At 45.0% G+C, this 25,088-nt stretch overlaps 1 protein-coding gene across 1 annotated transcript in view; it reads right to left on the reverse strand.

Moving 5' to 3' along the window:
* The window catches only part of ADGRA2 (adhesion G protein-coupled receptor A2), a 61,046-nt gene that overhangs the window by 20,760 nt on the left and 15,198 nt on the right, over positions 1-25,088 (reverse strand). Inside the window, exons 2-4 of the mRNA XM_044659542.1 lie at positions 14,538-14,644; positions 1,526-1,597; positions 435-506 (exon numbers count right to left, since the gene is read on the reverse strand). Of these exons, the coding sequence (XP_044515477.1) occupies positions 435-506; positions 1,526-1,597; positions 14,538-14,644 (251 nt within the window). The remainder of the gene's footprint in view (positions 1-434; positions 507-1,525; positions 1,598-14,537; positions 14,645-25,088) is intronic.

Genomic DNA, 25,088 nt, shown 5'->3' on the forward strand with positions numbered 1-25,088 from the left:
TTTCTTTCTTTCTTTCTTTCTTTCTTTCTTTCTTTCTTTCTTTCTTTCTTTCTTTCTTTCTTTCTTTCTTTCTTTCTTTCTTTCTTTCTTCCTTATAGAATTTAACCACAATTTCCCAGGCCCTCTGCCTTCCCAGCATGGGCATTATCCTCAAGACAGATATATTTTTACAAATTACATCTTTCAGTTCACTCCCTGGAAGTAACCTGCATAATTTATTCTTCCAGTATTAAATCTGTAGCTGTATATGATGTTCTTTTGTTTCTACTCATTTTGCTATTCATTATCCTGTGTAGCTCTTTCCAAGTTTCCTAAAGTTAGCCTGCTCATCATTTCTTATGATGCATTTCTTATTCCTTGCATCGGGTATTTACCATTGCAGTCTTGACAATTTTCTCCTCAGTCATCACCCCATTTAGTCTTTTCATACTCACAATCTCAGGAGGTTGGAAAGGCCCTGGAAGGCTCCAGAAGAAAGGCAGCCAATTCGGTTGTTGGAGAGATCTCTAGAGAAAGAAATACAATCTTAAGAGGATTCATCAACTTGTAGGTGCATTGGGGTCAGGGTAAGAGAAAAGGGAGAATAATAATAATAATCTGTATACATATGATGCTTTAAGGATTCAAAAGTACTTTACATAAGCTGTCCTTTTTGAGTGTCACAAATACCCTGTGAGGTAGGTAATATTTGGATGAAGAAACTGATGGTCAAGAAGAGGCATTATAGTCCTACCCCTCATAACTTGTCCATGGCCAGTAAGTGTCAGAGGCAGAATTTGAACTCAGACCCTCTTTACTCCAAGTCCAGCATTTTGACCATTAAACCAGAAATAAAGGGTAGGCTGAGTTGCTGTTGTTCAAAGAGGACCAATAGCATCATGGGGTGATGTCTTGACTTGCATATGAATTGGATTTAAGTGAGGCAGAGTTCTATAAAGTCATCAACCTCACTCTCTTTTCCAGAGTCATCAGAATCCAGGGCAAGACAAAAGTCAGGACAACTGGATAGCCCAGGATAAATGAATGACCTTAGTGTCATCATTGTTTGATCAAGCTCTAAGTGTTCCACAGTACCTGTTTAAATCAGCTGCCTTCATGGCCTTTGGAACAAATTGTTCCCGTCCACCCATTCCATAGGGGAAAGTCTTCACCTGCTTAGGGTAGACATCCCCTAAGCTGGATGGTTTGAAATCTGTTGGTTACTCTCAACCTAGGTTAGCCATCTGTCCAGATGGTTTTACTGAGGTGTGGCTGCAGCTCATGCTACCTTTTCTTAGAACCACAGGTGAGAGTTGGGTGACAGGTGGACACCAAAGGTGGATGAGTAGTCCTGAAAAGGGCTCAGCAAGCCCTCACACCAGAGGTGCTAGTCCTCCATGACCAGGCTAAGTAGAAAAGGATTAAAGATAATGGCTGGTGCCAGATCTGAGTTTGAGATATCTTTTTATATACTTTGTGATAGTCCTGGTATTGAATATCTGGGATGAGGAGGTCAGGGAAGGGGAGATAAGTCACTGGCACTCACAAGCGCTTCAACTCCCCCAGGCCGAGGAAGGCACCAGGATGCACTGTACTGATGAGATTGTTCTTCAGGTCTCTGGAAGAAGCAGGTGGAGAGAAAAGGCATTATAGCCCTACCCCTCATAAGAACTGACAAGCCTCCCCAAGGCAATACACTATCCCTTCTCCCCCTAAAAATGTCAGACCCTCTCAAGAATTCTCTAGGCTTTTCTCCCGACTCTTCCCAATCCATTTGATCTCTGGACAGTTAGGAGCCACAGAACATAACAATTTTGGAGAGAAGAAGCCAAAGAGGTAAATAGGGTCAGGGAAAGAAGTGGTCTTTCACATAGCAGGTTGTTAGTCAGCAATGGAATTCTTCACTGATGGGAGGCATACGTTCAGAGCCTCAGGCACTAAGATGTCTTAAAATTTATTATCCCCCTTTGACAGATGAGGAAAAAGAGGAACCAATAGGTACCTGGCTCTTGGTCACAAAACTAATTAATGGGGTCACAGAAGGGACTTTTGGGACCATTTAAAACCACCTCATTTTACAGATGAGAAAAAGAGGTAAGCTTAGTCCTCAATAAACATTTATTAGGTACTAAGTGCTAGGTATATAGACCAAGGTAAAAAGGCAGTCCATGCTCTCAAGGAGTTCATAGACTAATAGGGGAGAAAACTTGCAAACTAGTAAGAATAAACATCTATATATAGGATAAATTAGAAATAATCAACAAAGAGAAGGCACTAGAATTAAGGGGTCAGGAAAGGTTTCTTATAGAAGGTGAGATCTTAGCTGGAACTTGAAGGAAACCAGGGAAGTCTATAGGTAAAGATGAGGATAGACAGCATTCTAGGTATGGGAGACAGGGAAGTAGAGCCAAGATGTTGAAGCATTAGGAAGCAATATTGTGAGCTCCCTTCTACCAATGCCCCAAATAAATCTAAAAAAAATGCACCAGATAGAATCTTGAGGAGGAAATCCAGAAAAATCATAGTGAGTCATTTGTCCAGCCCCACATAGCATAGGGAGACAGGCCAAGAGGTCTTTGGACATGAGGGTCTGATGTCAGGGCATGTGAGGCGTTCCATCTTTCAGGGCAAGAGGAGATCCCAGACCCATATTGAAGTGTCACCAGGTATGGCTCCAGGCTGGGGCACTGGACAGGGACAGATCAAATTTAGCAGTTTTGTTCTCTACTAACCACTTTCTGATCATGGATTTAAGTTAGTGAGAAGGGGACCTTCTCAGGGGACTGGTGTTATTTGGAAGGGAAGCCCCAGGCAGCAATGGGAGAAAGAAGGGAGTTCAAAAGAAGCAGCAGTAGCAACAAAAGCTGTGTGGCTCAGATCCCAACTTCACAGCAGAATCTCACTTCCAATATCTAGCCCAGCCTGCAGAGGAATAACCAGACAGGAATCTCAGACCAAAAGCAAGACTACAGCCCTACCATTCTGACCAACAGAACTTTCCAATTATTTAAAGAGGTGGAGTCCAGCAGTATTTTATTCTTGATAGATCCAAACCCAGGTCAGAACCTTGCAGAGCTGGTGGGTGGGGAGGGGAGGTTGGGGATGGAGATGTGGTGATCAGATTTTGCTCTGGATCAGACCACTCTGGGAACCTGAAAGATTGTAGGTACTCAGCCTATCTCTGAGAGCCTGGAATATCCCCCCAAAAACCAGCTATGGGGAAAGCCAGTGAATATGTCCAGAGTTGGAGATGGAGTATCTTGTTTCAAGAACAGTAAGGAAGTCAGTGTCACTGGATTAAAGAGTACATGAGATAGAGGGTAGGGGTGGGAGAGGGAAGTATAAGATGTAAGAAAACTGAAAAGGTAGGTGATTGGTTTATGATGCTATAACTAGTTGTTTGTGGCAGAGCCTGGATTCAAACCCAGATCCTCTCACTTTACACTGTGACTTTAGACTCTCCATTAGATTGTGAGTTTCTTCAGAGCAGAGACTACCTTTCTTTGTATCTCCAGAGCTTAGCATAGTGCCTGGCACACAATAGGTGCTTAACAAATCTTTACTGCCTGACTAATTCTAATGTTCTTTCCATGATACTGTCTTATTCTCAGTTAAAAGGATTCTGAAGTTATCCAGCCCAGCTCTAACCTAAGCAGGAAAATAGACAATTGTCAGAGTTGAAAGGGACCTTAGAGATTAGTCTAATCCCTTCATTTTTACAGATGAGAAGACATAGAGATTTGTCTAGGGTTGCAAAGATTGATCTTTTCAGTTTCTCCTGACCATATCCAAGAATTTTTCATCATTCTTCTTCTTCCATAATTTCCAGCTGCCATAAATATAAAATATCAGGTGAGAGGAAAAGGAACAAATTATTTTGCAGTCTCCATCTAGGTTCTACTCAGTCCAAGGAATTTGCTCAGGAAGGTCACAGACCAAGGCAGAAAATTGGATTTGGCATCTGCTGAAGGACATCCTGTTTTCTGAGCTTAGGTGAGGCTCTACGGACAGAAGACTCCTTGACTTATAGTTCTCGGGCTCTAGAAGGACCGAAGATGAGTCGTAGAAAAAAAAAAAAGAATGGTATCTTGAGGGCATCCAGATCCTAGCTCTCTGGTCACCATCCAGAACCTCACACAACTTCTCTATGAATACATCTCTTCCTTTCTGAAAGCCTCTTCCTCTTTCCAGGAGGCAGATAGGGACCCACGCAGTCGCTAGCACTGATGGAAGGACCCAGTGCTGAAGGGACAGCTCCCATACCTGCAAGAACCTGCCTGGAGTCTACCGGGCTAAAAAACTCCTCCCCTTCCAGAGGATTCAGCAGTACAGTTTGTAGCTGCTTTCCTGACAGGAAGGATGGGCTGTTGTGACTTCATTCTTTACTTCTCCACTTGTTGTGGAGGGAGGAAAGGGAGAAGGGTGGGGGTAAGAAGTACCAGCTGCCCAGCGCTCACTCAGCTCCTCTTCTCTCTGCCCTAGCACCGGTTGCTAGGGCTGCCACATGTGGGCACTATTCATATCCTCTTTGGAGACAAGTGTCCCCACTCCCCTCTGCACCATTCAATTGGACTTATTTTTATTTTCTTCATCACTCTTCCCTTTGGCTTCCTGTGCCCTCCAACCCTTCTCCCATTCATTTGACAAACATTTGTTAAGCACTTATTAGAAGCAGAGGGCTCAGTGCTAGGCACTGAGAAGAATATAGTTCATAAGTATTCATTTATAGAGTGCTTTCTGAAAACAACCTTGCAAAACAGGTGATATACGTATTATTTCTCCTATTATGGAAATGAAAAAACTAAGGCTCTTCTCAGAGAGGTTAAGTGATTTGCATAGCATTGCAGCTTGTCATTTCATAAAGTTTAAAGTCTAGGAAGATGGTCATGTCAACCACAAGTCAAAAAGCATTTATTAAGTGCCTGCTTTGTGCCAGGCACCATGTGAAACACTGGCAATAAAACGCACTACATAAATGACTGTGGTAGAAGGCAGAAAGACTGTGTAATATAATAGAACATAAGTACTCCTTGGGCAGCTAGGTGGCACAGTGGATAGAGAGGCAGGCCTGGAGTTGGAAGGATTCAAATCCAGCCAAACTAGTCTTTTCCCCCATCCTGGAATTCACTGTCTCCTCACTGCTGCCTCACAGGCTCCCTCTGTTTCTTCAATATACAGCATCACATTCTACGTGAAGCCTTTTCTGATCCCTGAAAATACAAGTGTCCTCCCACCCAAAATACCTTGTATTCAACTTGTTTAGTTTTATACTCGTTCACTTTATATTTATTCTGCTTATATTTGTATACATAGGGCAGCTAGGTGGCACAGTGAATAGAGCACTGGCCATGAAGTCAGAAGGATCTGAGGTTAAATATGACTTTGGATACATACTAGCTCTATGGCTCTGGACAGGTCACTTAACTCTGCTGGCCTCAGTTTCCTCATCTGGCAGAGGAGTTGGAGAAGGAAGTGGCAAACCATTCCAGGATCTTTGCCAAGAAAACCCCAAATGGGGTCATTGACAGGACTAAAATGACTAAACCACAACAAGAAATTAAGTGACCTGCCCAAGATACGCCCCAGAGCTGGTAAAATTTGAACTTGAATCTAGACCTCGTGATCCTTTTAAAAAATCCTTCTGTCTTAGTCATGACCTAAGACAGAAGAGCAAGGGCTAGGCAATGGGAGTTAAGTGACTTGACCAGAGTCACTTAGCTAGGAAATTTCTGAAAACCATTCTGGCATCAATATCAGTCAGTAAACATTTATTAAGCTCCTATTATGTGCCAGGCACTGTGCTAAGTACTGGGGATACAAAGAAAAAGAAAAAGAAAAACAGCCCCTGTCTTCAAGGAACAATTGGGGGACATGAGGGAAAAGTGCAAGAAGACCTAGAGCAGTACAGCCGGTGGGAAATGGGGAGACAATTGTGTTGTGACCTCCCAGACAGAGGTTTTGGAGCTCTTTGCTCTACCCTTTAGTTGGAGGGTCTGATCAGAAGGGCAGAGTGTACTGATGAGATGTGGATATCAAGGCTGATTCAGTCCTGCAGGATAATTCGATTGCACAAGACAATGAAACAGGGCAGCTAGATGGCTCAGTGAATAGAGTCAGGCCAAGAGATGAGGTTCTGGGTTCAGATTTGACCCCAAATACTCCCTCGCTGTGGGACCCTGGGCAAGTCACTTAACCTCAGTTGTCTAGCCCTTACTGCTCTTCTAACTTGGAACTGATCCTTAATATCAATTCTAAGGAGGTAAGGATTAAAAAAAAAAACAAAACAACCAAAACAAAACAATGAGCTAGAGAGAAGGATCCACTGGAGTGGTGAGAGAAGAAGCAGGGAGACCCATTAGGAAATTATTTCAATTCACCTAGGAGAGAGAATGGATCAGATGAGAGAATGCTGTGGAGATAGAAATGACAGAGTTTGGCAGCCGTTGGCTAAGTGGGGTCAGGGAGACTGAAGAATTAAGGGAAATGCATGCCAGTGTTATGAACCTGGGTTGCTGAAAGGGTAGATAGAAACAGGGAAGTATGGGAAAAAAATCTGGAAGAGAATGAGTTCCATTTTGGACATGGTGAGTTTGAGAGGGAGACAAAGATCATTTTGTGATAAAAGGGGCTGGTGGAATGTTCTGTGTCCACTCCAAGCAGGCTCTGGGCACTGCCCTCTCCAAGTACCCAGGGAATCCTCAAATCCAGGCAGGAGTTAATGACGTCCACTCTCCCCTCTGTGGGTGGGGTGGGGAGGAAGCTGGGGTCAGTAAGGGGGCGGCCCTGTTCCTACCAGAGGCCTGTTTTGCAGAGTTGCATGGCTACTGAACAGAAATAGCTGGAGAGAGCAATAAAATGCCCGCCCAGCCCTTCCCATCGGCAGGGCACTCACAGGGAGGACCACCACTCCCGTCCCCACTTCTCTCCTCCTCTGGGACCCAGCCCTTTCCCTCTAACCTCACTGCTAACCCTGAAACCCAAGCAGATTGGTTGGGGGGGGGCAGGAAGGAGCCAGCGCCAGTCTCCACTGCCAGTCTCCACTGCCCCCAAAGGGGAGGAAGCTCTCGAGAGAAGGGCAGACCTGGGGATGCCCGCACACACGTGCTGGACCCGATCTCAAACATAAATTCCTCCGAGCACACACATCCTAGGCACCAGCACTGCCCTGGGAGTCAAACTCTCCAGTCCTGTGCAGGGGCAGCCTGGCCCTGGTCCCTCCCCCTCCACTCCAACATTCCCTGGGGCCCAGGCATTTGCCCCCTGGACCAGTTGTGCAGTCTCAGACTTTGGAAGGGCCTGGCCTCCCACCCCTCTGTAAGGGGTGGGGGGGAAGGGGAACTGGCAGAGGGAAACACATTCCTCATTGTGTCACTTCCCTTCATGGGCTGCCAAGGGGCTGGGGCTGAGGCCGCAGCCCCTTCCCCCTCGCCCCCCACCCCTTCCCTCTCTGCTCGCCAGTGTTTATTCCCATTTCCTCCCCCAGCCCCCACCCGCCTGCCCAACTGATGCTTTGCAGATGGGAGCCGAGTTACACCCCGTCTGCCCTTCTCCTCGGTCCCCAGTGCCTCTTCCTGCCTTCAGTTTCCTGCATGCAGCCTTTAGACATTTGGGGGCCTCTTGGAGCCCAGGGGCCTGGGTTGGGAAGCCTCACATTCAGGGCAGTAGCAGAGGGGACAGCCCTCCTCGAACTCCTGACCGGGAGCTGGAAATCCTCCGGGTCTGTGGGTCCCCGTCAGAGCCTCTGCCAGCACCCAGATAATCTGGATCCTACCTGGCAGGGCCACAGTCGAGTGTCTGGCTGGCCTCACCTAGCTTGGGTAAAGGACCAGCTTACTATTTATTCCTTCTCTAAGGGGTAGAGGAAACCCCTCTCAGGGACTCATGGAATGCTAGTGCTGTCAGGGACCCAAAGCTCCTCTAATCCTGGGCTTCTGAGCCTGAGGCCCATGGACAGAACTCAGGACGTCTGTGACCTTGGATGGGAGGGAAAGAACATCTTTATTTCCTTTGCAATTCTGTCTTTTATTGCGTGCATTTAAAAACATTATTCTGAGAAAAAGCCCATAAATATCCATTAAGGAGTCCATGACACACAAAAAAAGGTTAAGAACCCCTGATCTAGACCAACCCCCTCATTTTACAGATGAGGAAACTGAAGCCCAGGGAGTAACTTACCCAAGTCATACAATTATTTAGCGACTGGGCTGAGCCTAGAACCCAAGGCTCTGGATTCCCAATCCTCAGCTCTGTGCATTCCCTCTCCCCATCCCTACCACTTTTTTTTTTTTTTTTTTTTTTAAGAAAGGCTTCCCTTCCCTCTATTCCTTATTCCCTCCCCCTTTACTTACACACACACACACACACACACACACACACACACACACACACACACACACACACACACACACACGGCCTCCTCTTTAACCTAGAGAAGGTGGAATGTGCCAATCAAACTCTTAGGGAGTCTTAGGAGGTCCAGACACCCTCGCTTATTAACTGTGACACCACACACCGTGCACCTTTACAAAGGGCGCCCGCCGCGCGCCACAGGCAGGAGAGTGTCCCAGGAAACGTCTCTCGGACATTCTAGCCTTCGCCCCGCAGCCCAGACGCTCAGAAAGGGGGTTGGGGGGAGCCGCCCCGAGCTGGCTCCCTCTAGCCCCCACAGACCTCCCTGCCTGGGAGTTTGGAAACCAAATTACAGGGTCTGAGGCCACAGAACAGCTTCCCCTGGGGCCCTACAGGACTTCCAGGGTTAATTAGAGCGTGGAGCCTGGCTGACAACTTGGAGAGAACATCACCCTAGGCACCCACGTCCTGCATGTCCGCAAACAGATCGCGAAGGGGAGGGAATCTCTGGGTGGCAGCTGGCAAAGCCAAGTGTCCCGGCTCCTCTCACGTTCAGGGTTCCCCTCCGGGCTTTCTGTCCTGAGAGTTTGGGGGGGAAGGGGAAGACAATCCAGTCTTTTCTCAACCAATGCCTTAGTTTTCCCTCCGGGAGCAAAAGAAGTTCGGCCCCCCCGGGCTGCTTCCCCAGAGGTTTGGTGGCAGCTTCTGCCCCCAATTCCTCCCCAGTTAATAGTGGGGTGGAGGAGGGAGGGGGTTGGGAATGCAGAAGAAGCGTCCTCATCTCCCTGCCCCCACCCACAGGCTAATAGAAACCACCTGGACTGGGAGGCTCTGCACACTCTCCCCTACTTCCTTCAGTGCCGATTCTGTTTCTAATGAGTGCCCCAGCACCCGCCGCATACCAGCCCTCAGGGCTCATTAATCTCATTAGGCAGCTACAAATCATTATGGGGCCCACAGAGCTACCTTCCCCAAGCCCTTTCCTCTAGCCCAGGCACACGTGTCTGTGTGCGTGCATCTAGGAGTGTACTGGGGCATGCCTGCGAGGGCATTAGCCTAAACGTTATCCGTCTCTTTCCTCGCTTCGGCCGTAAGAGGGTGCTTCTCCCAGCTGGCATCCTTAGAACCCTCGGAGGACAGGGAAAGGTTTCTGGGGGCTGCGCTATTCCATACTCAGAGGCGGAACTGGCGGAGCCTTAGAGGCCATTTTGTCCAGTTTTCTCATTTTGCAGATGAGAACACCGACGCCTGGAATGCTCAAGGTTATACAGGTAGTAAGTGTCGGAGGCTGGATTTGAACCCAGGTCTTCCTAACTCCAGCAAACTCTATATATCACCAATTCCCGGGAGCGTGGATTTAGAGACCCAAGGTCTGAGATCTGCTCGTGCTTCTGCTATTAACTCCTTGCGGGACGTCTGTCAGACACTTTATTTCCCTTCTCTGGACCTCAGTTTAATTCTCTGTAAAATGGAGGGGTTGGACTAGATGTTCTCCAACGTCCCTTCCTGCTACAAATTCTCTAATCTTCTCCAGTACACTTCTGGCACAGGGAATCCCCGTTAGAGGTAGTGTGTGGGTGGATGTAAAAGAACCGAGGGAAAAAAAAGAAGTTTCAGGCTAGGAGCGATTAGAATTTCATTCGAAAACTGCCTAAGACTAGACTGGGGGAGACCAGACTGGGTAGGTGGATGTAAATAGGACACACATTCCAGGAGAGGAGAGAGGGAGGGAGGAGGGAGCAGCCTTTCTTTGCACAGAGCCAGGCTGAGCTCTTCTGGGTGGTGGGTGCCGCGGGCTGGGTCTCAATCACCCCTCCTCTTGAATATTTGAGCTCTGACCCAGGGCTCCCCAGATGAGACTTCCTGGCCAGGAATCAACTAGGCGCTCCTCCCCTTTTCTTATTTTTCCAGGCTCTGTGGTTCCCATCCCAAATCAAAGCCTAAGCCAAGAAAACTCAGTAAAAAAAGCCTTCTCTAAGACCATGGGGGTATGACCCCCTTCTCTCAGGCCTCCAGAGATCAGCCGGGACATTTTTTCCTGCCTTTACACACACCTTCTCCCCCACACTCATCTCTAGATATAGTTATCCTCCCTTCCCTGCACACACCAGGCCTCATCCACTACATAGGTGGCTTAACCATGGACTCAGCATATTTCCTGCCAACCAGTTCCCTCCCTTCAGCTCCTGGACTCTACTTAGGGCAGAGGCTGGCAGAATAAAAGAATCTGATCTGTGGTAGGCTGATGGACAAAGAAATCAGCGAGGAGCAGCATATAGTCCTATAGTGAGAGTGTTATTAGACTTGGTGTTGAGAGACCTGGATTGAATCTAAGCTTTGCCTCCCCCTATCAGTTTTGAGCCCTTGACCGAGTTAACAACTTCTGAGCCTTCATTTTCTCCCCTGTAAAATAGGGAGATGAGCCTAGAGTCATCTCTAAGGTCTCTCCCTGGGCTAATAACTCAAGAATGTAAGCAGCAGACAATCTGGGAAGGAGAGCCCAGGCAGGTCCTTCTGGCACCAAGGCTCTTCTGAAGTTAGGAAGCAGCGACCTAGATTCCTAACTGCTTGCGTAGAGAGAGTAGAGCCACTTGGTCAGCTTTTGGCAGGCGGAGAGAGTTTTTAAATTTCTGCTTTTGTGTCTTCTCATTTTCTCCATCCAATTATTTAGGCGTATCATAGTTCCGGCCATAGAACGTGTGTACCAATACATGTAGAGACACCCTATAGACACACGTTCTTATTACAGAGATGCGAAACCTGCTCATTGTTCCTGCCCTCCTCCATAGTACCCAGGGAAATGCCCCCACTCTGCGATCCACAGCTGTTTGTGCACTCTCACTCTCTTCATGGTACCCAGTCTGACTTCAGACTGTTTTCTAGCCCTTTCCTCTCTCTCTCTCTTCCCATTCGACCACAGCTGAAAGGGATTGTTATAGGCTCAGGTTTACTTCAATAAATGAACAGTTAAAGGCATTTGAATGGGAAGCCACACCAATAAAGACCTTAAAGTTGGATTTGACATCTCAGTAAACCCCTCTTGAATTTATTTTATTCTCTTACGCTTGGGGAAACTGAGGTCCAGGGAGGTGAAAGATCCACGTTGCAGGATCAGGTTTCTTGAAGCCAAGTCCAAGCCTCTTTTGAATAAAATTAGAGATGCTTTTCTATATACATTAATTGATTCCAACAAGTATTTACTTATTGATAGTGCCTGCTATGTGTGTTTCAGGCATTGCTTATGTGATGCAGGCATACAGACAAAGATTCTCTGTTTTCAAGGACTCTATTGCCTTTTACCGGGGAGAATCATGTCCACAGAAAAAGAAAATGTGAAATAGGGGGTGAAGGGGACAAGAAGAGAGATCAGATAAAGTGCACAAGGGTTATTGGAGACAGAAGAGAACACCAACGGAGGGGGAGGATTGATGGGGGAGAGGGGGTACCTGAGATGAACCTTGAAGGAACATGAGGATTCTGAGAGGTGGGGATGAAAAAGGAGTTTGAATTCCAAGTATGGGGCGGGAGGTCAGGGGGTCAGGACAGCTTGTGCAAATGTACAAAGGCAAGAGATGGAATGTTGAGGTCAGGGAACAGCTGGAAGTCCAGGTTGGTTGGAACAGACAGTTCTTAGAGGGGAGGAATTCGAAATAAGACCAAGAAGGTAGGCTGCGGCCAGATTGTAAATTAAAGCACCAGGAGAAGTCCTGGGCTTTTGTTCTGTTTGCTTTTCCCTAACAAATTTCCAGAGATAAATAAATCTTTTCCTCTCTTCCCTTCCCTTACCCTTTAGACTCTCTGGCTTGGGAATATCTTTAATTCTTTTAAAGATTTATGATTTTCATCCCTGTGGAATCATGCTCCCTCTACCCATGAAAACTGCATCCCCCTCTAGGTCTTGATAGGAAGTTTTCTTCAATTGTACTGGGTAAAAAATATCTTTAGAACCCTTCTCTTCCTTCGAGACTGAAGCATCACCTTTTACAGGAAGCCCTTCTTAAATCCCCCAATTGCTAGTGTTATCCTTCCCTATACTGTCTTTAATTGTTTATATTCAGTCAACTTTCTTTTTTTAAATGTTACTGTTATTATTTAAACTCTTACCTTCCATCTTAGAATCAATACTGTGCATTGGTTCTAAGGCAGAAGAGCCGTAAGGGCTAGGCAATGGGGGATAAGTGACTTACCCAGGGTCACACAGCTAGGAAGTGTTTGAGGCCAGAGTTGAACCCAGCATTTCCCATCTCTAGGGCTAACTCTCAATCCACTGAGCCACCAAGCTGCCCCCTATTCAGTCAACTTTCAGTCATGTCCAACTCTTTGTGACCCCATTTGGAGTTTTCTTGGCAGGGATACTGGAATGGTAGCCATTTCCTTCTTCAGCTTATTTGACAGATGAGGAAACTGAAGCAAATGGGATTAAGTGACTTGCCCAGTGTCACACAGCCAAGAAGTGTTTGAGGCCACATTGACTTCAAGCCTGGCACTCACTCCACTGTGCTACGTAGCTGCCCCCTTGTCTTTAACTACCTTGTATTTACAGGCATCCCTTGCACATCAGAATTTTGATATATTGTGGGTCACCATAAGAAATTAAATGGGAATATTTGGGGAGTTTTGTGAAAGCTGCAGGCTAGCAGATGACACATAAAAAGTTTAGAAACTCCGAAATGCCATATATATATATATACGTATATATATATATATTTAGTATTGTATAATAGCAAAATGTTTTATCTTAAACTTAAAATTAAAATGTTTTATCTTAAACTTTAAATAATATAAATAGACACCATTTCTTCTTTTAAAATGAAAACAAGTCAAAAAGTTACAGTTTATGAAAGGAACACAAGAGCCAGCAGACAATATACAGTCTAGAAATGCAGAGATATCTTAACATTGACCTCCACATTGCCTCTGACCAAGTACTTACCCCAAATTTTACACTAAGGTACTGTAAATACCCCATAAATGAAAAAGAAAAATTCAGACTTTTCCCCCTAGTATGAAGGGAAAGTCAAACCATTTTATGTGGCTTTCCCAGATTGTGGGAGCACTGCACCTGAACCCCCATGATGTGTAAGGGATACCTGTATTATCTTTATATCGATTACACATGTTCTTTTTGTCTCCCCCAATAGGATGTAAGCTCTCAGAAAGCAGAGATTGTTTCATTCTTTATGTTTATATCTCTGTCATGGTACCAGACATGTAGGTGCTTAATAACTGCTTGCTGTTTGATTGACTGATTTCTTTCTAGGCAGCCAGTCTTATGGGGATGAACCTCTCTGTAATTAGCTGGTCATCAGAAAAGAGACTGTCCTGGGTTCATACACAAAACCTTCATGGCTTGGTCAAGACCTGTTGGAACTTGTGGATTCCCTCAAGAACCTATGGTCAGCACCACATGATGATAAGGGACAGGATGGAGAATAATAACAGAGATTGCCAGTCATAACTAGTATGGGGTAAATGTGACTTTGCCTCAGTTTACCTAAATGGGAAGGAAAATCAGGCTTTCTTCCTGTAATATGGCACTCCTGAGCTAGATCTCACAGTCAACCCTGACACTTTACAGGTGGCACTGTGAGTGACCACACTGTGGCACCCTCTCAGGTGAGTCTCACTAATCCCAGCTGGGGGAAGAGCTGGGTTGTCTTTTCTCCCACCAACTGCATCCGAGATCAGCATGTCCTCTGCACTGTCATCAGTCGCTCACCATCCACAGACCATGTTTTGCTCCCAAATGACAATATCCTAGTTGCAGCTGTAGACACTGCTTTGCTGGATCACTGAGTCAAGGATCCCAAGTGGGAATTGACTCTGGACTAAGAATCAATCAATCAATTGATCAATATTTATTGAGTACTTTGTGCTAAGCACTGGAATATTAAAAAGAAGCAAAAGGCAGTCAGTCCCTGTCCTCAAGGAGCTTACAGTCTAAGGGAGAAACAACATGCAAACAAATATATAGAAAGCAAGCTGTAGACAAGATAAATAACAAATAGTTAATGGGAGGAAAGCACTGGAATCAGGAGTGGTTGGGGAAGGCTTCCTACAGAAGATAAGAATCTAGATTTTTACTGCCATCTCCTAATATTTCACAGAACCCAGCAACCCCTCCTCTACCATCCACATCAATGCCACTTGTTCCTGTTCCGTAAGGAACCTTGGCAGGCAATGCGGTTGAGTTTTTGTCAGATACTTACAGTTTCTCCAGCATGGGAAGTCCAGAGAAAGAGCCGTTCCGAAGTGCAGTGAGCTTGTTATTGCTTAAGAGCCTGGGATGGGTAGAAAACAAATGAGAAGAGAATTTCTGTCATTGGCAGCAAAACTGGACAGACAAACTGCCAGACATACCTCCCTTCACAATTTCCTAGTAGAGGGATCAATAGTAAATCCAAGAGAAGTTCTCTCCCTCATATCACAGAGGGCAAAGGAGGCTGGTCTCTGATCCCTTCCTCTTTAGCAAGATTTCCCAAGGAGCCTCCCACCATGAAGGAAGAAAGCAACGCAGGGAGAGTGGGGACTGGGCTTCCTTTGGCCTCTGGCCCCCTGGAATGGGATGGGAAGGGTTGGTTGTTCTGGGATCTCCCAACACTGTTCCCTCCAAACTATCCTGCACCACAGTTTGGGTCCCCCATTCAAAGAAAGTGGGAGTTTTATCTGCATGTTTGTACCTTTACCCCATCTCCTCCACTGCAAGCCCAACTTCAGTTGAGGATGAAAGTCAGTCTCCAAGGGGTGAGCTGATGGATGGAAGGCTTTGGGGGTGGCTCCTGCTTAAAGCCAAGTTTCTCCCAGATTTCTTTGGTTTACTTTTTTTCTCAGTTGAGGTGGGTACCCCTATTTAGGTGGCACTCCCTTCTCCCATCATAATGCTTTTCTCTCTTTATCCTTTCCATTACCCCCTTTTCAGGCAGACCCTCAAGAGCTTCAAGTGGAAGGGCGCCTGGTTCAGGAGCAGCACAGTCAGGGGCCCAGCCAAGGGGTTCAGTCATTCCTGGCTAATTGCTCATTAAAAATCTTTAATGAGCCTCTTGGTATCCATCCCAAACCCAGGGCAGTTCCCCTTCCCTGTGGCCTGGGGAGAGATAGGTCAGAGGAGGGAAAGGTTGGGATCTTGAGCCTCCCAAGGAAAGGCTTTTTAAGGAAGAGACTGGGATAGGCCAGTCCTGGAGGAAACCCTGGACTCTTAACCTCAGAGATCATAGCTTTAGAGCTAAAAGAGACCTTGCAGATCATGGAGTAAAAACCTCATATTTTACAAATGGGGAAACTGAGGCCAGGAAAGGTGATGTGATTTACATCACACAGATTGCAATGTTTCATCCATTACTTCATCCACAAACTTTTCTGGGCCTCATTTCTCTCTCTGTCTCTCTGACTCTGTGTCTGTATCTCTATCTCTCTCTGTCTCTGTCTCTCCTTCCTTCCTTTTTTAAAAAGCCCTTAGCTTCTGCTTAGAATCAGTACTGTGTATTGGTTCTAAGCAGGAGAATGGTAAGGGGTAGGCAATTGGGGATAAGTGACTTACCCAGGGTCACACAGCTAGGAAGTGTCTGAGGTCAGATTTGAACCCAGGACCTCCCATCTCTAGGCCTGGCTCTCAGTCCACTGAGCCACCCAGCTGCCCCTCACTGGGCCTCATTTTCTTTATTTGTAAAATGAAGAAAGTTAGATGGTATAATCTTTAAGGCAGGAGTCTTCAACCTTTACTGTGTTGTGGATACATGGTAGTCTGGCACAGCCTATGAACCCCTTTAGAGAATGTTTTTAATTGCATTTAAGTATAATATTTAGTATTACAAAGGTAACTAATGATATTGACGTAGCCATATTTTAAAAAATAACTTCTTGGGCCCCACATTAAGAACCACTGCATTAAGATCTCTTCCAGCAGAATAATCCTAGGCTCCTAGCAGTGCACTGGAACAGGGCTCTGTTAAGAAGTGGAAGAACTCAAGTAACAAGGATCAAAGCCATTGTCCATTCTGGTCACCTGTGTGTACTGGACAGCTAAAATCTGAGGCATGAAGGGAAGGAGGAACTCATAGGACTAATGGGTGAGACGAAGAGATATCCCCCCTTTCCTTCACCTCCTTTTCTGATTTCAGAGGGAGCAAAAAATTCTAAAATCCTAACAGAGGAAGTATGTACGCCCATCAGGGTATATGTGTGTGTTCATCCCCAAAGGATCCTCCCCGCCAATTCGTCAGCAACACAACTGTAGTTAAATAGAGTAAAACAAATCATTGGGGTCAGGTGGGTGGAGATAGGAACCAATGGAGGACCTGGGGGAGCCCAGCATATTGCATTCCTGTCCTTTGAGGGGATTGCAGGGAGGCAGGGAACAGAGGTGGCAAGACCCCCAGACTTTGAATCAAGAGACTTTTTATTTACGATGTGACTCTGGGCAAGTCATTTCTTTTCTTTGGGCCTCAGTGAAAATGAGGAGGTTGAGCTAAATGGTTTCTGAACAGCTTTAGCAGCTGGATTCTATTTATATTCAATTTAGCTTGTAGAATTCTAGGGACCTACATTGCACACTTTATACAGGAGGACTCCAAATAGGGCCTGCCAGGGGGCCCCATTTTGTGCTCTCTCCTTCGTATTTCAGTCCTCCTAACTAACAAAGGAAATTGTTAGTTCTTAGTATCTGGGGCAGTTATGAGTTTGGGACAGTAAAAATTGGTGGTAGGGAAAGGGGCCTGTGACTAATTCAAATATAGACAACTGGTATGGGGAGTATTGGTCTCCATCTCATCCAGAAAAGGGGATCTGTCCTGGCCTGGCTTTGGAGTCTAATCTCCCCCATCTGGAGCTAAGTTCCCAAGAGCTGCTCCATCTCTACTGATCCCGACTTACCTTTCTAAGAAAGCCCCTTGTGTGGGCAAATTATCGGCTGACCACATTTCTAGCTTTGCTAACCTGCTTGGAACTAGACTCTTGGAAATCAGAAAAGTAAAGTTCCCAGCCAGAATGTAGTTTTTTTTGCTGAAAAAATGCAGTATCTGACTCCCCAGCTCACTTCCCAAAGCAAAAGCCAAAGGGTAGCAAATGGCTTTCTCTTTACCCTCTATTCTTAATGTCAATGAGCAGAGTACTACTCTCTACTCATCCATACTGCCAATACTTTAAGGTCATGAAGGCTCTCTCCAGGGGTGTGCTGGTAAATGTTTAAGAACTACTCCAAGAGGGAAAAAAAAGTACAACAGGACATAGTTTAACACTTAATCTGCATTATTTACATCTCCTCCATCACTTCTATAAGTCTAAAAAATCAACAAAATAACAAAGAAAGCCCTTATTTGCAGCATTTGCCACTTTCTGAGTTGTAAATGCTTATGCTGAAAAGTTTAACAATTGGCTCTAACAAGCGTCTAGGACAGTGATGGCGAACTTTTTAGAGAGCAAGTACCCAAACTGCAACCCTCATGCCACATGCGAGCCCCCTGTCTTACCCCAGACAGGGGAGGAAGGAAGGTGTAGTAAAGAGAGCACTGGGCAGAGGGGCAGGTGATGAGATAAATGTCCTCAGGCATGTGTAGAGATGGGGAAGGGAGCAGCCCCTTCTGGCACACGTGCCATAGGTTCACCAACATGGCTCTAGGAGATAGTTCTAGCATACCCTTGATTCTGTCTAAAAGCATAAGTGGAGAATTTAAGCAAATATAGACTATAGAAGGGACTTTAGAGAACAACTTGTTCAACTTCATTTTCTATAGGAGGAAACTGAGGCCCTTGAGTTGTTGAGTGATTTACCCAAGGCCACAAAGTGTCAGAGATGGGATTTGAGGTCATAGGACTCCAAAGCCATTGATCATTCCAATTTGCCACAAAGGCCTCTCCATATAGATATTCAAGTCTTAGAATCTGCCATTTTTGCTTTAATGAATTGGGCATTGCCAAATTTTATCCTGAGTGACTCTAAAAGTTAGTTTTGATTCCCAAAGCATGTTTTGTGAGCAGACATCCATGTGTGTTTTGCACATATTAACTGTTAGTTTTAAGTAGCTGCTGAATGGATAAAGGGGAGGATCGTTCTTTGCAGAAATTGCTAGGATCTGGCATTACTGGAGGGGGTAGGAAACCTACATTGGCACTGATGCACATACTCACCCCAAGACTCAGAATACAATTGTTAAACTTTTCAGCATAAGCATTTACAACTCAGAAAGTGGCAAGACTGGAAAGGACCTTAGTCCTCTCCTCATTTTACAAAGGGGGAAATGGAGGCCTACACGAAAAAAGGGACTAGTGAAGGACAGAAAAGGGCTTAGACTAGAATCTCCAGCTTCTTATTCTATTGGTCTTTCTATGACAGGAAAACATATGCTTTTGCCTCTATGAGTGCCTCATTGGGCTGGAGGGAGACTGGCAAATCCAGAAAGCCAGCAGGGCAAGAGGGAGGGAGCCACAACCCTAGCCCTTATTTTATTCTTCCTGCCTCTACCCAAGCTTCACATCCCTCCAGACACCACCTCAGCCTGGCACAAAAGGCTTTTCCAACCACACCAGGGACTCAAGGGGCCAGGTGGGTTTCCCTTTCCAACCACTTCTGCTCTGCCCTGCAGTGTCCTGGCTCATTCAGAATAAACATTTTAAGAGCTCTTCCCCCCCAAAACCTCTGCTTCACCCTGCACCCCCTCCTACCATGCCCAGCCCAAGTCCTTCCCCAAGAGAAGGGAGTCAAATGCTGGAGTCCTGGGCATTGAATTCTAGAATCAAAGGGAGGGGATATGGGCAAATCTATCACAGAAGAGAGGAAGAACAAACCGAGTTACCACCAATGAGTTAAAGCAGCGAGGGGCTAGAGGTTTTTTTTCCCCTACCAAGATGAAAACTGTTTTCGGTGGCATAGTGGATAAAGAATTGGGCCTGGAATCAGGAAGACTTGGGTTCAAATCTAGCTGTGCCACCTTAGGCAAGTCACTTAACCTCTGACTGCCTCGGTTTCTCATCTATAAAATTTAGATCATAATAGGTCCTAATTCCCAGAGTTGTGAGAAGGATCAAATGAAATAATAGTTGCAAAGTACTTAGTATACAGCCAGGCACATAGTAGGGACTTAATAAGCATTTGTTTTCTTCCTTTCTTTCAAGGAGACAGTAAAATGATAATATGTAATTAGAAAATCTTGAACCCCTGAACTATATTACCTAGAATCCTTTTCCCTTCATCCATGTTGCATCTTCATGTGTTGTTTGTAAGTTTGCCGTAAGCCCACCACCTCACTCTCTTCTCTCACAACTGTGGCTGAGTTAGCTCTCTTCTTACTCTAGCTTTTTATTTTCTTTTTACTTCAAGTTATCATTAATAAATCTTGTTAAACATAATACTTGGAGATAATGTATGTTAATTTTTAATCTTATAATAATTTTACTTTTTAAAAAAACCCTTACCTTTATCTTAGAATTGATGCTAAGTATTGGTTCCAAGGCAGAAGAGAGGTAAGGGCTTGACAAGTGGGGTTAAATGACTTGCCTAGGGTCATAGACCTAGGAAGGATTTGAGCTCAGATTTGAACATGGGTCCTCCCTACTCTCTATCCACTGAGCCACCTAGATCCCCTTAAAATAATAATTTTAAAGAGCTTAGTACAGTGAACACATAGTAGGCACTATACAAATGTTAGTAATTATATCCTACTCATCTCCCATCAGGGAAAACCTTCTTGCAGTTATGAAAGCATCACAAAGTGGGAGGAGAGACATATACACAGCATTCGTATATACAAAAAGATGTCCTTGGAGCATACATATCTCTCCACATGTATGTGGACCTAGGCTCTAGCTGCACATACACAAACATATCTACAAACAGACACAAGAACAACATCCCCAGTCTGACACAGTGGCTTCTGGTTTAGATTCCATGAAAACACAGTGGAAAGAGGGGTGGACTTTAGAGAATGGAAATCCCAGTTCAACTCCTAACCCTAGTGTTTACTAGCTGCAGGATCTTGGGCAAGCCAACTCTTAGAACCCAAGTTTCTTCTTGTGTGGCGTCATGGAAATGGCACAAGACCAGAAAACCTGAGCTTGAATCCAGGCATTTCCACTTTCAGCTGAGACCCAGTTTTCTAATCTGTAAAACTGGGGAATATATTTTTTCAAACCCTTACCTTTCATCTTGGAATCAATACTGTGTATTGGTTCCAAGGCAGAAGAGTGGTAAGGGCTAGGCAATGAGGAGGTTAAGTGACTTGTCCAGGGTCACACAGCTGGGAAGTGTCTGAGGCCAAATTTGAACCCAGGACCTCCCATCTCTAGGTCTGGCTCTCAATCCACTGAGCCACCCAGCCGCCCCTAGAAAATATTTTTTATCTATATGGTTGACCTCTTAGGGACTGTTATAAGGATCAAATCAGGCATAAAAAATACACATATGGAATATGCAGATGACACAGACTATCAGCAGTTAGCATACTAGAAGTTTCTCATCCTTTTGGCTAGAGGTCTCCCCACCTTAGCTTTGAGTGTCTGTAAGGATGAGAATGCAAGATGTTAGAATGTGAGCTCCTGTGCTATTTGTATTCCCTTCATTTACCCTAGTGCCTTGCATACAGTAGCCACTTTATAAATGTTTCATTCATTCATTCATTCATTCATTCATTCATTCATTCATTCAATATGTATCTCTGTGTTGGATGTGTTTCAGTAGAAGGCTTGTGATGATCAAATGTGAAGTATCTATAAAAGCACCTGGCACAGAGTAGATGCTTAATGAATGGCTCTTCTCTTCTTCTTCCCCACCCCCTACCCCTGCCCCTCTCCCTGGCCATGCAGCGAACTGCCTAAGGTTTTAGGTTCAGAGAACATCAAAAGGTTTGGCAGAAATGAGGAGGTGCTATGAGGTCAGTATCTTCTTTGAACGTCTTGGTCCTTCCCCATTCTCTTGGGTTCTATTGAATACTAGTTTGTGGGACCCACAGATGCTAAAGCTTTGTCTTCAGTGCCAAGACTAGGGCCAAAGGTTTCCTGCATAAGAGGCAGAAATCATGACCTTTCTTACTTAAAAGAAATGAATAGAAGGGGCTCAGTGGATAGGGAGCCAGACCTAGAGACAGGAGGCCCTGGGTTTAAATCTAGCCTGAGACGCTTCCTAGCTGTGTGACCCTGGGCAAGTCACTTGACCCCCACTGCCTAGCCCTTACTGTTCTTCTGCCTTAGAATAATACGTGGTATTGATTCTAAAATAGAAGGTAAGGGTTAAAATAAAAAGAAGAAATGAATAGATTAGTGCACCTAGAAGGGGCCTTAGTACTAGCAGCCTCGTGGCCAGAATTCAGAGGCTGAACAGTGGAAATTCTAGTACATGGATTTCTACGGCCACTCCTGAACTTATGGGCAATTCCAACCTCTGTAGCAGTGGGCGCTGCTTGTAGAGTAGGTAATAAGAAATCTGACGGAAAAGAGTTTCTAGTTCCTTCATCATTCTGGAGCAGCAGAATATGGATTTTGAGTTATTTGAGCCCAAGGGGAGATGAGGAAGAGCACTATCTCATGAGACTCAAAAGCAGCCAATGCTTTAAGGAGACTTCATTTACCTCACACTATTATTATTGTTGTTGTTATTAAAAAAAACCAACCCTTACTTTCTGTCTTAGAATTAATACTATGTATTGGTTCCAAGGCAGAAGCATAGTAAGGGCTGGGCAATGAGGGTTAAGTGACTTGTCCAGGGTTTCACAGCTAGGAAATGTCTAAGGTCACATTTGAACTCAGGACTTCCCTTTTCCAAGCCTGGCTCTCAATCTACTGAGTCACCTAGCTTGGTCCCCTCACCCATTTTGAGTGTTCTCTGGGTCTCCCCTACTGGATTAACTTGGCTCATTTGGACAAAAAGGGAACATGTCTATAACATAACACTGGGGCAATGCAGTCAGAAATGGCCACTGTCTATGTGGGCTCACAGAAATGGTCAGCACTAAGTCACAAGCTAAGTGGCCTAACTATGGTCACAAGGAGTCAATGATTCCCTTAGAAGTTGCATTCATGTCTTCAACTCCCAAACCAAAGCTTTTCCCATTACAAATGAGGTCTCTAGACCTTTTCCCAGCGTGAGATTCATTTAGTGCTCATGCTTTCCATGTCCATGTGTCGGACTGAAACTACTCAACAACAACAGCAATGTAGTTCACTAATGTCTTTGAACTAAATTTGGATGGCCATCTGTCAGGAATGTTAGAGAGGAGATTCTTGGGCAGGGATGGGTGGGGTTAGATGTCCTCTGAGGTCCCATCCAACCCTGAAATTCTGTGATCTTGGATGCTATCTTATATCTATAAATAAAAAAAAAACTACAACAATTTCAAATTCAGATAAAACTATAGATAACGCAAAGGATGATGGATGGAAAGTGCATGGTGAGTTTCTGGAAGTTCCCAATTGACAGTCTTTGCACAAAAAGAATAGAAGATATTGTTGAGGACATGAATAATTCCCAAAGAGTGGGAAACTCATATAATGAGAATGAAAAGCAACAGCTGGCAACCCTAAATGATGCCTTAATACTTTTGATTTAGAGTAGATTTTGTTCCCAAGGTTCCTTCTTGCTCTAAGTCCTAGGTTCTATCATTATCAACAAGAATGTGGCCCATATTTGAGCATGGGGCATATCTTTCACGGAGGAAATATGGGAAAACGCAGACAACATATACTCAGGATGAAACGGTATAATGGGATTTTGATCTATGAGATCATGAATCTTCTGGAATGTAACTGGCTTGGATCTTTATCTACTTGGCTCTAAATGTATGTGAGTACATGAGTGTATTGACCACCTAAATACAGGCAGCATTTTTTTTTATATTTCCCATCTTGAAGGAAGCCATCAACATACACATTTCCTTCTACAAATGGACCTGCCCAGGTTTGGGTGCTTCATGGTCCAAGCCATAAGATGATCACATCTATTCTAAGCATATGGGTCCCAGGGTCAGTCTCTCCCTTCTTCCATCCTCCTCCTAAAAGGTTTGCATAGGAGAGAAAGATAATAGGAGATGACAATGAAGATGTCTGATTTAATACTTTTCCTGAACTTCTCTTGTACCATTAAGTCTCTTCATGACATGGAGATGATCCTAGGTTCTCAGAGACTATGTCAGCTAACTACCAGCTCCAACAGGTTCTTCCAAATTAGAAAGACTTCAAGTATGGGCAAATATGGACAATGATATGTCTACTGTTTGACAGCTAGCCTAGCCAACTTAGGAGAAGCTTACCACCAGAGGGCTGACCTTCCTCTGATGAATATTTTTGACCACAACAACTCATGGAGACTCTCAAGGGCAGCTACATGGTGCTGTGGACAGAGCACAGGGCATGGAGTTAGGAAGACCAAAGTTTAAATATGGCTTCAGACACTGACTAGCCAGACCCTGGGCAAGTCATTTAGCCTCCGTTTACCTCAGTTTCCCCATCTGTAAAATGGGGATAATAATAGACCCACCTCCAAGAGTTGTTGAGAGAATTCAATTCGATAATAATTGCAAAGTTCTTAGCATTGTATCTGGCACATAGTTAAGTGCTATATAAATGTTTCTTCTTTTTATGATCTGTGTCAGTGGAGAAAGTATCTATCAGAAATGAAAATAATGGGTACACCAAAGTAGAAGGTACAGATTGCTGGTGGGAGTGGGTGGGATGTTGGGGCAGGGAGGCATGCTTAACATGACAGTCTAGACTAGACACATAACTCTCAAACCTTTCAAAATGGATGTAGCATGATATAGGGGGAAAGATATACTTGAAATGAGGAGGCCTATGCCCAAATTCCACCTAAGCTACTTACTCCTTGGGTGACTCTGGGCAAATCACTTAGCCAAGTCTATTTCCTGGTCGGTACAATGGAAATAATAATGATTGCCCTACATTCTCACAGGGCTGAGAGGAAAGTACTTTGCCAAACTTAAAGTGAACCAGAAATATGAGTTATTATTTTATTGCACGGAATTAACTTTTGAGGCATGTCGTTCTTGTCTCCCCAACTAGACTGTAAAACTCTCAGAGGGCCAGAACCTGAGTCATACTGACTTGTATTCCCCACAGCACCTAGTGCTATGTCATTAAACAAGGTGGTAGAACAACTACGTATGGATTGAACAGATGGATGTTTAGGCAGGATTAGGTTCCAGAGAGAAGGGAGAGATGGGGGTAGGGTTGGTCAAGAAAAGGGAAGTTTGAAGACAAAGCCTGGCCAACTTTCACCACTCACAAAGGAGTTATCTTCCCATCCTGCCCCACTATTCTCTCCATTAGTGGAAGGACTGGTCAGATTTCTAGGAAAGAACACCATTCCCTAGTGAGCGGCACAAGCTAGAGGCAACAGGTGTCCTGTTCCAGGCATTAACTTGCAGCTGTTCTCCTCCACTGGGTGGATATGGCATGAAGCTCAGGATGGGGGTGGAGAGAGATACTGGCCAGAATTCTCTTGAAATGGGACCCGATGAGTGGGTGAAGAATTGGCGAGGGGAATCCCCTCTCTGGAGCAGAGATGGGAAAATCTTTTTAAGTCCTGACAATTTCTATCTGCCCCTATAACTTTTTTTCCTTCAGCCTTTTAAACCCTTACTTTTGTCTAAGACAGAAGGGCAAAAGCTAAGCAAATGGAGTTAAGTGACTTGCTCAGGGTCACAGGGCTAGGAAATGTCTGAGACCAAATTTGAACCCAGGTCCTCCCAACTCCAGTCCTGTCTCTCTGCCTCCCTCTCTTCCTTTCTCTCCTAGCCCTCTCTCTTTGTCTCCTCCTCCTC

Source organism: Gracilinanus agilis, chromosome 2 (assembly GCF_016433145.1).
Source record: "Gracilinanus agilis isolate LMUSP501 chromosome 2, AgileGrace, whole genome shotgun sequence".
NCBI lineage: Eukaryota > Metazoa > Chordata > Mammalia > Didelphimorphia > Didelphidae > Gracilinanus > Gracilinanus agilis.